Consider the following 14474-nt stretch of genomic DNA (forward strand, 5'->3'; position numbering starts at 1 on the left):
TAAATTAACATTGACTTGTCTGTTACATAGTAATAGCTAAATAACTATAAAATTCATGGCATTCTGTTCATTGCTGTTCCCAATATAATGTCCTTTTCTATCTACTTCTGTGTCTATCTACACTTATCCAAAAATGATGGAAAAACAAATACTTACCAAAATAGTGGTAACAATCAAAGAACGATTAGATAAGGAATCTGTGATGTTAGCTGGTTTTCCCTTTTGACTTTCTGTCATATTCAGGCCACTGACTGGATCCCAAGTTCCAATCTATAAAATAGCATATGTACTTTGTAAATTGTCCATCAGGCACCTGAGAGAGAGCACTGCAAGAGAAAGTTAAGACTACTAACACTCATTATTCACCTCTGCTGCATTTTCTGCTGTCGTTAAAGTAAAGGCTGCTTATTTTAAGAATGATTCACTGCTCTGTGAAGTGTGTCCAGTGAAGTGTGACATTAAAGAACAAAATTATCCACTGTACAGCGACAGTCAGTATGGGAGCTTAATTTTCCATTCAAACTTTTATTCACCAAGAGAAACCTCAGTTGATGACACTTTGACAGTGGCTAGAAACTCATGAATAGGGGACATCTTTTAGTGTAATGGATCATCTCATCCCCTCCTTATAAAGAAAGCATGCCGTATTATACAGATGATGCTAAAAGACAGAGCATACCTTGGGAGTACAGGACATATTATTAAGTAAAGACAATCTTTAGGGAGGGATTGACACATATTTTGCATCACCTCCAGTAAGGCCATACTCAGAATTATTTTTGGAGCCTTTAAAAACACACCTCTGTGTCTTTTAAAATATTTTCAGGAAAGATTACAGTACAATCTCGTCTAGATAACCTGTTCCAATACTTCCTCCTGTACTCTAATAGGGATTTTAATTGAAGTAACAGTTTCTGATAATTAGGCCATGTGCTCTTTGTGTTCAACCATTTTATACCAACTGAACACAGTGGATGAGATGGTGCCCATCCACAGTGGATGGGAAGCCAGAATTGGATAAGCACAGGCTGTCACAGTATACATGGTTGGACAGTTTATTGGCAGCTTCACTATTACACTGTCCTATAACTATTGTCATAACTTAAGGACAACAAAGGCAAAAGAAAACAGGAAATCAGTAATTCTTTTTGCTCACCTCTCAAACCTTGGAGTCATAAATAATGGAATTTGACTTTCATACTAACCTAGCCAATTTTTTTATTAAAAGGAAAGGAAACTATTAATTTATTTAAGATAAACCTTTGTTTATAAATTAAATTATTTTTAAAGTGACACTGATTTAGCAGGTCTACTTCAGGTAAACCTGTTCTGGTCAACCTGAAGATGCTATCAAAGGTCTAATTAATATAAGTATATAAATATAAATATTAATATCCTTTTATTTCATTCTATTACATAGCATCGGCTCTTTGGGCTTCCTTTCCCATCTATATTATTTTATTAGTAAACTATTGAGACATCTATTTCTCTTTAAAGAAGTATAAAGATATAAATATCATAATTATTGTTAATTGCAAAAGGTAGCTATGTCATTCTAATAATCATATGTAAACACAAACTCTAGTATATTTTTTCAAGAATGGATTTCCCTATAAAAGGGATTCAATATTAATGTCTTTTTTAGGGTTGTGTTAAAATTTCTCATGTTACTTTTTCTTGTGTCATTAAGGACTATTTCTGATATTTGTGTCAATAAAGGAAAAGGTCATATACTGCAGTGGAAGAAAGAAGTAACAAACTTTTTGATTCTCTTTCCTTTTCAAACTAAACTACCTACTGACCAATTAAACTTCTTTACCTTAGACCATGGCTACGAAGAAGTCATAAATGCCATCTAATTCTAATCATTCTATTGCAGAGCCAGTCATGAAAAGTCCCATGTGTCAGGCAGCTAACATCAATGTTCAAGAAGGCAGTACATGAGTGAGTACTACAACGTCTTTGCGAGAGTGCACAGTTTTTAAATCTCAAAAAAGGCAGAGTGGCAAGAGGGGGTCTCAGTCCCAACCATGCTATGATTACATACCTGCATGCCTTGAAGCCACATGCTGCCAGAAAAGATGCTTTTAAAAAATGACTCATAATAATTGCATATGTTCATGGGGTAGAGTATGATAACCAGATACATGCATACAACATGAAAGATAGAAAAGAATAATTAGCATTTCCATCTTTTCAAACACTTTTTTGTGTTGGGCACCTTCAAACTCCCATCTTCTAATTTTTAAATAAATTACACAATAAATGGTTGCAAACTGTAGGCAGCCATAAGAACACTAAAACTTATTCCACCTATCTAACTGTATTTTTTTTTTCCAAAAAATACTTCATCATCTGGGCTGGTAGAGGCCCTGCTGGGGACTTGGGTGAGGATGGACGGAGGAGTGTCAACTCAGATTGCTTGCTGACCTGGTGAAGTGTTTCAAATTCAAAATCAAAAAAGCACTCTGTTGGCTAAACAAAACACATTTGTAGATGGTATTTTGTTTGAATGCTACTTTTCTATTCCTGTTCTACAATTAACACCTATCATTCATTTCTTCCCTTAGATTTTCTTTTTCTTTTTTTTTTGCTATTAACTAAGTAGCAGGGTTTTTAGATTGTAATTCTACTAACCAAAGCATTGGCAAATATCATGAGATCACTATTGTCTATCTAAATCTAATGACATACTTAGCCATAATCAGTAAGTTTGCAAATTTCTAACAAAGCCACTAGTAAAAAGTATTTCCTTTTTCACTTTAGGCTATACTGCATGATTACTTTCATAACAAATAATTTAGCTCCCTAAATAAATTAGATCATTAATCATCTAAACATAGTTTTATTATCAGATCTAGTTTCATTCTCTGTCAGTTGCGTTTCTAGTACTATATGAATCCATAATTTCTTACAATCACATGTTAGCTATCACCCTTTGTAAATCTCAGGTTTCATGCATAAAATTTTGAAGATCCAGGAATTTCGGTGTCTTTAAAATGTTAAAATCAAATAAAATGTCGTATATTACTAGATTCTAGAATTCCTAGATTATAGACAGTATGATTCAAACTGAAGAAAAGTCACCAGTGTTTTTGTTTGGTTTTAAAGATAAGAATCATGCATGGATTACATCAAGAAAATTTTCTTGTTTTCTATATTCACATCTACTATTTTACTATATGACTTGATTAAGTTATTTTTTGTTTGTTTGCTTTTCTCTTTTTAAGATGCTAAGGCTAGAACCCCTGTGATGAAGATATCTAGGTATCGTTGACTTTAAAGAATTATTTTGTGTGGGGTGATGTTTGTGGTTTTTCCCAACCACTTCAGGTTTACAACTGTCTTTCTAGTATAAATACTGGTAGTTCTGTCTTGTACAAATAAAATGTCATGGTTTGCATAATAAATTATAAGGTAACTCTAATTCTAAAGATTAAATTAAATATAAAAATAAAAGTGCTCCCAAAGTACAAAGAACCCTTACAAAATTATGACTCTTTCTAGATAGTGTTTTTATTGATATAAAATGACTGTTTATATTCAAAATAATTTTTACCTAAACTTCTAAATCTATCATATCATGCTAAACTTGCTTCAATTATTGTGAATTTATATTTGTTGAATAATCACTGTCTACATTTTTAATTTAAACATTTTCTTTCATTTTATGGGTTTTCTTTTTTAACTTTATTTTTATTATTGTTGTTCTGGGGTAACATTGTGACATTTGCAAAAGTTCTTACAATATATCATAGTTGAAGTCACCCCCTCCATCATTCTCCTTTATCTCCCCTCACCCATTCTTGGAATAGTTTCAACAGGTCTCATTTTTCTATTTACATACATATGTACACACAATTTGCACCATATTCACCCTCCTACACCCTCCCCCACTGGTACCAGAACTCCAGACAGGACCTGTTTTTCTCTCCTATTCTCCTTTTTTTGTAAAAATAAATGAGATTTTTATTTGCTTAAGAGAGTTATACAATGGTTTCCTTGTGACATTTCTATGTATATCTGCATTATAATCCAAACTGGCTCATCCCCTCTTTTTTTCTTTCCGCTTTAGTCCCTTTCTTGTGGTGATTTCAATAGGTTTAAAAACTATGCTCATTCTTGTATAGAGAGTACATCAACCATATTCACCTTCTTAACTTCCTTCTTTTTCCCTCCCCTCTCTCATATGTGACCACCCTTCGTGTGACATGTTTTTCATAATATTGCTTGTGTTTGTATTAGGTCTATATTCTACATGTGAGAGAAAACATGAGCCCTTTGGCTTTATTTCACTTAAGATGATGTTCTCCAGTTCCATCCATTTACTTACAAAGGACAAAATTTCATTCTTCTTTATTGCTGAATAAAATTCCATTGTGTATAAATATCACATCTTATAACAGTTCAACAATGGAATTTTTTCAATACCATCGTTTTTATCTTCCCATTGATCCCATATTTACCTCCTTTCTTATTATTTGGTCTTCACTATTTTTTCCTACTATTGGTGTTGGAGTAGACAGTTTTACTGTAAAATTTGGGAGAAATTATACATTAAGGCTACTACAATCTGTTTCATTTTTGTTTAAACTTTTACTATCACATTCTAAAATCAATATTGCACTCTAAAATTAAATGATGTCTACTCTATAAATATTGAGCCCTTTAATCCATTCTACTACCAGGCATATTAATTCATAGTTTTATTTATGAACTATGGGGTTCATAACCACATACTCTGGAGTGTAAATATTGCATCTATGTTTGCTTATTTTGCTTAATATATTTTGGATATCTCTTTAAGAAAATAGTCAGAAAGTTTGCTTATAAATTTTAAGCCTTTATTCAACACTCTCTCTTAACCATTTTTCTTATCTATTAGGATTTCTATCCACATTTTCCACTTTATTGAGTATCTGTTTTTATTTGTTATTTTACTTATATAATTTATTTATAAAGGTAACTGTGGCATATTTTTATCTGTTTGAAGATTTGAAGATATTTCATTAGCATTTTATATAAGGAAAATTTAGTTAAATAAAGACATTTTATCACAGCTTTATTTTTTTCAGAGCTCTGACTTCTCATTTTTTTCCTAATATTTAGTGTTCATCAATAAGACTGAAAGCAGCTTAATATTTGTTTTTTGTTAGTATTTTTTGAAATTCTCCAGTGTTCTTTATTAGGTTTTAGATCTCGAGTAGAATATATATATATATGTATCCTGAACTATATGTATAAACATGTGTCGTATATAATTTTATATGTATAGACACATATATATTATGTATGTTATGCATATGTACATCATGTATATGTAAGCATTTTGCAAAATGTTTTGCAACTCATATATATCCTTATTTTATATTTTATGTGCTGATTTTATATGTAGCATATGTATGAACATATATATATAGAGAGAGAGAGAGAGAGAGAGAAACAGAGACAGAGAGAGACATAGACAGGATGAGAGTGAAATTTTTTATATTATTCAGAAATATTCTTTCCACCATTTTCTGAAAATAGGCTTCATTAAATCTTACAGTTTGCTTGAATTACTTGTTTCTGTGTCTTTTGTAAATATTATATTTTGTATATGAAATATTTTTGCCTTTCACTACCTTGCCCATGTATCTTGATCAGTTCTTGAAAACATATGTAAAGCCACTCACCTCTGTGTAGTAATGTCTTTGGCTGTCCTTCCATATGTAAACAACTTCTGTGTGCTTTCACTACAGTAAGTATCACAGTACATTTTAATTGGCTTCTTATCTCTCTCTAGTTGAAACTTAAATTCCCTATAGGGTGAGACTTTGGCTTACTCATTTTTTATCCCAAGGCTTTTGAATATAAGGAATCCTAGGGACATTATACATTAGAAGTCTGAATATATTTGTCAAATGAGGAAATGTGTTATTATTCTTATCTTTGAAATAACATGCATGCATTTGCTTTGAATGAAAATCACATTTTATTTTTACTTAGTCATATCCTCCTATGTTAGACTCTAAGTGCATTAAGGAAAGGAAGCATGTCACAGATATTTAAATTATAGATAATAATATACAATAAAGATTTACTGAATGTGCTGAATGAATGCCTGGAATACATAAATGATTACCTGATAAAAACTATTAGGTTCTTAGGTTGATTTTTCCATGTCATTCTTCATGTGGTAATTATTAATTAATATTAATACATTTTATATATTAATGTTATGTATGTTTTGTTTTCTATGTTTTGCTCTTCATGTTTTTCTTCATGTGATATTTTACTTCTTTTGTTCAAGCTCTATCTCAATAGCTTATTTAATATTTGGGACTATTATTTCACATACTTTTACCATATATTTCCACTTTTCCTGGACTATATTTGAGATTTATTTTATGTTTAATAAGTATTCTATGGAAATGTTTTATGCTTTATTTTTGTCAGGAATATTTAAATTGTTAATATAATTTTGGTAAGTGTTTTGCTTTTTGTTTCTTTATTGTATTTTTCTGGGTATAATAGCACTAATTTTCATACTTTTTTTTTTTGGTGCTACAGGGTTTGAACTCAGGGCTTCATGCTTGCTAGGCAAGCCCTCTACCACTTGAGCCACTGCACCAGCCTCATAATTATTTTTAAATCACTTACCTCACTAATTAATTAATTTTTTATTTTTGTGTGTTGACACATTTCTCAGTATAAACTTCTTTTGTTTTGTAACTTGTTTTATTTTGTGTCTAAAGACTTTTTTTCCCTACAAGCTACATAATTATTCATTCATTTCATCTGTCATTAGCATCTTATTATTTCTTTTAAAGGTACGTGTTAACTCCTTCATCTGAGTAAAATCATTTGGACATGTTTTTTCTTCTCCATGGAATTTTTGACAGGGATAATCGCTTGACAAGAATACCAGAAAGTTTCTCAAGTAGAAATAAAATGAAGGTCCTCATCTAGGCTTGAAAATATTAGTTATAAATGAAGTCAAGCTTATTTAAAATTAAGAAACAAACTAAATTTGCTTAAAATGGTTCAATGAAATCTATCAAATCCTCTTTACACTGTCATTTTGACTTTTATTAACAAAATAACCATTAGAAGTTAGTAAATGGAAAAAGTGTTACAGTTGTCATTACAAAACTGTGTAGGGCTAGACATAGAGCACAGTTGAAGAGCTCTTGGTTAGCATATCCAGGCCCTGGCCTCAATCCCCAGCACCATATACGCAAAAGTAACCAGTGAAAAAAGACAATATTCTTTAATTATATGATTTGTTTGTTTGGTAGCATTGGGGTTTGAACTCAGGGCCTTACCCTTGTTAGACAGGTGAAATTACCACCTGAGCCACTCCACCACCCTCTAATCATGTGATTGTTTTGAGATAATGTCAGGCAACTTATGTAAGTCATCAGCGTGAGCACAGCTGTACTTCTCCAAGAAAAGCCTGTGTTATGATAATGAGAAGCCACACTCAGCATTATGTTTCAGATGGTCTTAGTAAAATGAAAAATCTCCACCATGGAATAAGTTTGCTGAAAAATATTTTACTAGTAATAAGCTGTCTCCACCATATGACCCATAAAGTAGAGGGTTTATTGAAGTATACTAAAAATTACTTTTAGAAAAGAGGGCATTCTTGATAGCACTGTTTGAGAGTATTGAAAAATGGAAAATGTAAGGAAGGAATTTATAAGATGTGCTGATTTATATTCTGGTGATGAATTCCTTCCAATTGATTTCATGTACACTGATGGACTGTTTATTTCTCTGTTAACTAGTATATCCATTCTTTCTAGATAATTTGCAAACCATGGCTTTTCAAGCCAATCTCGTGCATGAACAATGAGCACAGAGATTTATTTTTTCAATAGAGTAGGGTTATTGCTAGATATTGATGGGGATTTAGAGTCTCTCTTTCTCCTCAGTTCCCTCCATCAAATGTTTAATATTTAAATAAATAGTAGAGAGAGTTACTTACTTGTACATTACTGCCCAATATTCTTTGACAACAAAGCTTAATAGTTGCATACTTCAGTTGGACTATGTGTTACAATGAAAACATTTAGACATTGCCACTTGATTTCTCAAAGATAAACAAGAAACATTTCATAACAAGGCCTATCTACTTCCTGTCAATGAGAATGCAGAGTAGAGTGCAATTGTGTGGGAACTGAGTTGTCTTTGTATAAAAGTTAGTTGGCCCACAAGGACAGGGCAAAGAGCATAATCATGATTAATTTCCTGAAAATATTCACCTGTTTCCACAGGGTTTGGGATTTCACCATTCGAGAGCTACAGTGGCCAATAAGTCAGCAAATACATATGCATCTCATGAAAAGAGTTGACTAGTACAAACACATACACACATACATAATTTTTGGTGGTACTTACGTTTGAACTTAGGGGTTCACTTGCTAGGCAGGCTTGAGCCATGCCTCCAACCTTTATTGCTTTGGTTATATTTAAGATACAGTCTTCCTTTTTGCCCATGCCAACATGAACAACAATCCTCCTATTTATGCTTCACATAGTAGCTGGGACAACAGGTGCATGCCCAGCTGCTGGTCGAGATGGGGGGGTCTCATTAATTTTTTGCCTTGGTTTGCCTCGAATGTGAACCTCCCCATCTCAGGCATTTGAGTAGCTATGGTATTGGCATGAGTTGCTGGTACCTGTCTCTAAACACATATTTTCTTTTTTCAAATTTAGAATTTTTATTTTTGTCTAGGTTAAATGCAACCATAAGAATAATTGAAGAGGTAAGAGACCAATGGTGGTTTTTGTTTTCTGAAATATAATTTGAATCAATGAATTAAATGTTTTTATATATGATAATGTGGTAAAATTCAATCAAGGGCAGTATTTCAAGAATAAAAATGTAGCTCCAGTTGGTTGGGTTTAGTATACACGTTTTAATTCAAATTCAACAATCAAAAATTTCAATATGTGGTATTGTCCAATGGGTAAAATAAGAAATTTTGTAGGCCCTCAAATCAGGTAATCCCATTGGTTCCTAAACATAAACATCATCCAAAATGTTTTTTAAAAAATATTTTACCTCTGGGACCTAGAGATGTGGCTCAAGTGGTAGAGTGCCTGCCTATTTAGCATGAAGCTCTGAGTTTAAACCCCAGTATTGCCAAAAATACTAACCTTGAAAGTTGAATGTTTTCAACCAAAACAATAGCTATACCTAATAACACAGAAATATCAGTATAGTTCTGAGTCAAGGCATGTAATTTTTATGAGTTATAAATATTAAAAGGTTAACATCTCCAAACATATACATTAGACTTGAATCTAACCCAGGATGCATTGTTGCTTTTTAAAATGCAAACAACACATTTTTGACAGCTTAAAGATTACTAGACAACAGTGTTAACATTGCTCTCCTACAGGGAGTCAAAGAAATCTCAGTTCATGAGAAGTTGGGGATCATTGTTGCAATGGGGAATTCAGTGTATGTAGCAAATGCCATTAAGAGAAGATAAAAACTACTGAAATTTAGGTATCTAGAAATCTATTTAAAAGTAGTTCTCATCTGTCTAGGGTAAATTTTGAATACTGTAAATTCCAATCAGCCACCTTTTTCATAGGAAGTTGATGAGTAAAGGATTCCAGAGGCAAGAGAAAGTTCAATCTCAAAGATTTCTATAGAAATCAGCACATTTTAACAAAAAATTCTAAAAAATTATTCAAAAAATCAGTTTGAAACTGTTTTGGTCCTGGAACATATATGCTTGCAAACTCATGCAAGCAGTATTTCACTCTTAATTGGCATCCTCTTCCTATATTCTCAAAATGTTTGAGTTTCAGCAAAATACTATGGCTTACTAACGTGTGTACCAGTGGGCACGAAACAATGAATATTTAAAATATAAAGGTATTATGAGTTGTAATGAAAAAGTTAAATATGACAGATTTAAATTTTCCAAAGTGAAAATATGGGCTGCATTGCTTTATATTATTCATAAATCTTATTTATAATGTTACTTACATATTCTGACTATATTTGTATTACTTATAAATTCTTTATAAACATGTATTTACAATGAATAATTTATATATTCTTAACTTTATGAAATTGGCAAACCTATGTTACATTTGTATTTTTAGTCACTTTTTATTTTTAAGATTTTCCCTAAGAATGTACAAGTTAGAAGCTAGATTTAATTATGAAATTGTGTAGAAGCAAAAAGGCTCTGTGATTTTTCATGATTCAACACTTTCAGACCCTTTACCACTATCATTGGTCAGAGAAATTTAATAACTTCCTATTTTTTTAAAAATTAGTATATTAACTTTTAAATCCCATTTTAATAAGATTTAATAGATCCTCTCCATAACAGATGTTCCAATGTCTGTTTTATTGCAAATATCATATTAATGAGAATATCTGCCAAATTATCTCAACAGATAAAAAATTTGATGCTAGAGAAAGGAAAGAAGCCCATAAAATAATTTTAGTTTATACCTCTAGTTAGAAACAAATATTTTTCTCAGCAAATTTCACCATTTATTTTGAGATTATGTGAAGACAAATTGAATAAATACTGGAATATTTTAAAATCCACTTGAAAACAAGTACAGTATAACAGAGACTGATTTTATCCTTTGGAAAACATACGAAGGATGTTATAATCACACAAGACATTCCACAAGAAAATTCAATCCTGTGCTAGGACAGGATTATATTTTCTTACATTAATTTTTAAATGTAAGTGGTCATTTTTCCCAAAAATTATGGCTAGGTAGCTCATCTTGCAATGGAAATGCACTATTCTCACATAGAGTCATCAATTCTGTCCAAAAGTAGTTTGTGTTTTGGGCACAAAATTTTCCTACTCTTTTTTTTGGTTTGTTTTAAAATGAACCATTTTCAAATACTGAATATTTCTACAACACCTTATCCCATTAGTTGTGTATTTTGTTTCATCTGAGGCTTTTCTTTCCTAAGCACATACCTAAGTTTCAGAGAACTATGTAAGGAAAGCTGAACTATTTCCAATGATAAATCACATCCTGGTTACAATGATAAATCACATCCTGTGTAAAGTGATCCCACACTTTACTTTCAATTTAAAAGATATTTTTGCATATATCAATTTGTCTAGCCCCTTATTTTATTTTACTATTTGGTATTCCTCCAAAAGATTTCAATAATTCCACTGACAGACTGAATATATAGACAATGACCATACCATGTAAGACAATAGGATTTTGAGCCAGAACCTCTGGAGTAACCACTATAGACCCTTAAATCACAACTTCTTGAGCAATATACCTATAGGGTCAAGATCTATTCTATAAATGCCTGCTTATCTCTTTTGCTACCTTGCAGATCAGCATCAACCAGAGAAAATTTAATGTGCCCTCTAAACCCATTACCCATAGTGCGCCATTTCTTGTGAGCCAACCTCCAGTTTCCTCATGCTAACAGTCTCCAAGCAGAGCACATCCGGAGCCTTCCCTTTACTATAAAACTTCCCACTTCCATGCCTGCATGTGAATCTCTGCTTAAAGCAGTTTATGGTGATCGACTTATTTCCTACAGTAAGTCCTGAATAACAACTTCTGTTTGTTCTCATTTGGGTGGCTTTGTTTATTTCCATATCATAGCAACAAGAATAAAGCAAGGAAAAAAATCTATAAATAGGATTATTGTTCTTACTCTTTGATGTAACAATGTAGGGTCAGAATATTTTAAAGTATACCATACAAGAGGCTGGATTTGACATTGGTACAATGTACATTCTTGTAAGTGTAGCCATCAGTGCAGCCTTCTCCTGCACTCTAAAATCTTTTACTCCCTTGAAACCTGATTCCCCAATACCAGTCCACTGATTCTTCTACTTTTTCTATTTCCATAACAAAGATATGCAGCAAAGTTGGAAAGAATAAAAACCTGTCCTAACAAACATAACCCTGTACCAAACAGGTACACTATGTGAAATATCAGTACACTATGTGAAGTATCTCTTATGATTTTCATAATGACCATTAAGTCATCAGTCAATAAATATTTCTTGAGGATATACTTTGTGCTAGACACATTGCTAATTCTTGACTATGTTAAATAGTGGAAAGGAGGCCATATTTCCCCAACCAAGAATATTTGTACTCTAAGGAGATGGCTCTTTTTTAAAAGTACACATTGATATATAATTGCACACTTTGATACAAGGCAAAAACAAAAAAGGTGCAGGGCACTATAAGGAAGTTAAATTTTCTTAGAGACTTGGGGGATGCCTGTCTAAGGAAGTGATATTGAATGATGAGACAGTCCTGCCAAGATGAGTAGGATTTCTCCAGGCAAAGAGGGTAGGAATCAATATTCCATGATGAAAAAAAAAAAAAAAACCCATTGTCAAAATATTGGGAAACTTTGTTCCTGTTGGGAAATGGGAAAAGGCCAGTGTAGCTGGAACATAGACAGTTCTGAGAAGGTAATGGAGTACAGGCAAGTCATATTGGATTTTACTCAAAGACAATGGGAACCCATTAAAGGGTTTACAAAGAAAAACTGTCAGTTTGTTTTGACAAACATCTGTCTTCCTTCTGTGTTTTGGGGAATAGGTTTTAAAAAAGAAGAGAACAGAGAGACTTATAGAATTTCAATGTATTTTTTCAGGTAAACTTACTCTGGATAGGATTGTGACACTGGATATGGTGAGAAATAGACAGATTCTAAGCACATTTTGAAAGTAGAATACACAATATGGTCTTTGGATTGCCAGAATAATTCAAATAGGGTAAACTACTTATTCTTGTATTCCTTTTCCTGTTTTTGAGCACTCAATACCAGGCTGTTAAATAAGAAAAGTGTCTATAGATGTGACTGGCTATGTATAAGGTGATCTTTCTGGATCACAGCTAATTGGGTGGGGTTCCAGCCAATGCTTCTGTCAAGATACAATGAAAGTGTTTGTTTTGACCTGTGGCCACTATGCAGGTGGAAAGGGTGTTCATTATAGCATCTTAACTCCAGGCTCAGTTCTTTGATCCTGTCCAAATTCTCTTTGCTCATTGGAAACATATGTGTTCTTTTCTGGCTTATCTGCTCCAGAGTTATAAACATTAGAAGCATTGATTTTTTTCCTATTAAGTATTTTAATCTTATGTTTCATATTTCAGAAAATGTTTAAAAATTATTATTTAATAACGAGCAAACAAGATACTTTTCTAATACTTATACTGCCTAATCCTATAATTTTATAATCCTATTTACTATTAGAAGGTTTTCTCCACTAGAATATGACTTTCACACGTGGGGCCATAAAATAGTTCTTCATTACATATCTGTAAGAGGATTAAATGAATAAGTGAATTGTGTTGATCAAAGATGACCTGACCAAGAAAGAACAAAACAAACCCATGAATAGATCTGAGAAGTAATAGATTTCATTGTTGATTTTCCCCACATGCACTTTCAGATGGTTTAAGGGACAGTGATATTCTTATTTCATTCACACTTTTTTTTTTTTTTGAGTTGTGGGATTTGAAACAGAGAAGTTGGATAAAAGGATGAGGCTTACCCACTCAGTTGTGGTAAGATCAGAATTGTATCAAATCTTCTAGATCATCATCTTTTTGGCTCTTCTAAAGTATGACCTCTATCAAGGTAAGAACTCTGTCTTTTTCATATGTAGGTTTGCAACTATAGTTTTCATGAAAAAGTGAGTCAAATCAACAAGATTCACAGTTTCCATGACTGCTATCAGAGATACTGTGTTTTAGAGAGATTGAGAATTGTGTCCATAAATAGTAAATGATAGAGTAAGGATGTGAACCCAATTCTGTCTGAATCTAAACCTTGAACTCTTAACCATTCCACTAAATTAAAAAAAAAATGAACTAGCTATCTAGCAACACTTTATCCCTACTAAAGTCAAATGTAAGTCTGTCAAAAAGATGGTTTCCATTATTCTTATGATCTGAAGAACCTTTAAACCTATCTTTCTTCTCACTGATGACTTCAAATACTAATTTTTGAGAATACTGAAAATTTCTGATGTGAAGTCTTTTAGTTTTCCTTTATTTCTAATTTAGCTAAACCCATCTTAAGAAACTCCTTTGTATTTTCGGGGGATGACTTGTGCCAATTTCTTTCTACTGCTTTATCTACCACTTACTAATTTCTTTTTGATTTATACCTATGTTGCAAGTATCTTCCCCTTTCTCCATCTGCTCTTTCATTTCTCCTTAAAAATAAAATCTTGATGCTTTGTTAATCATTGAATTAACAATATCACTGAAGGTTCAGTTAATGTCTCCTATCACTGATTATTCATATCTTCCATCTACTTGAATAATTTTAAATTCATGGCCTCATGGTACAGTTATTTCAAGTTATACTATCTTCCCAAGAAGCCCTTAGACCTCCACACCATTATCTCCTTAAGATTACATAGTATAAAAACACATTGCAAACATCTCAACATTTCATTCATGTTATGACTCAAAGTTAGCGTTTTTGCTCT

The 14474-nt window shown here is 32.3% G+C and overlaps 1 protein-coding gene across 7 annotated transcripts in view; it reads right to left on the reverse strand.

The window, feature by feature from the left end:
- Grik2 (glutamate ionotropic receptor kainate type subunit 2) overlaps positions 1-14474 on the reverse strand; it is a 628064-nt gene that overhangs the window by 262136 nt on the left and 351454 nt on the right. For all 7 annotated transcript variants that reach the window (XM_074077776.1, XM_074077791.1, XM_074077781.1 and 4 more), the window contains one exon: positions 157-270. In XM_074077776.1, the coding sequence (XP_073933877.1) occupies positions 157-270 (114 nt within the window). The remainder of the gene's footprint in view (positions 1-156; positions 271-14474) is intronic.

The sequence above is a fragment of the Castor canadensis genome, chromosome 1, assembly GCF_047511655.1.
Source record: "Castor canadensis chromosome 1, mCasCan1.hap1v2, whole genome shotgun sequence".
Taxonomy (NCBI): Eukaryota; Metazoa; Chordata; class Mammalia; order Rodentia; family Castoridae; genus Castor; species Castor canadensis.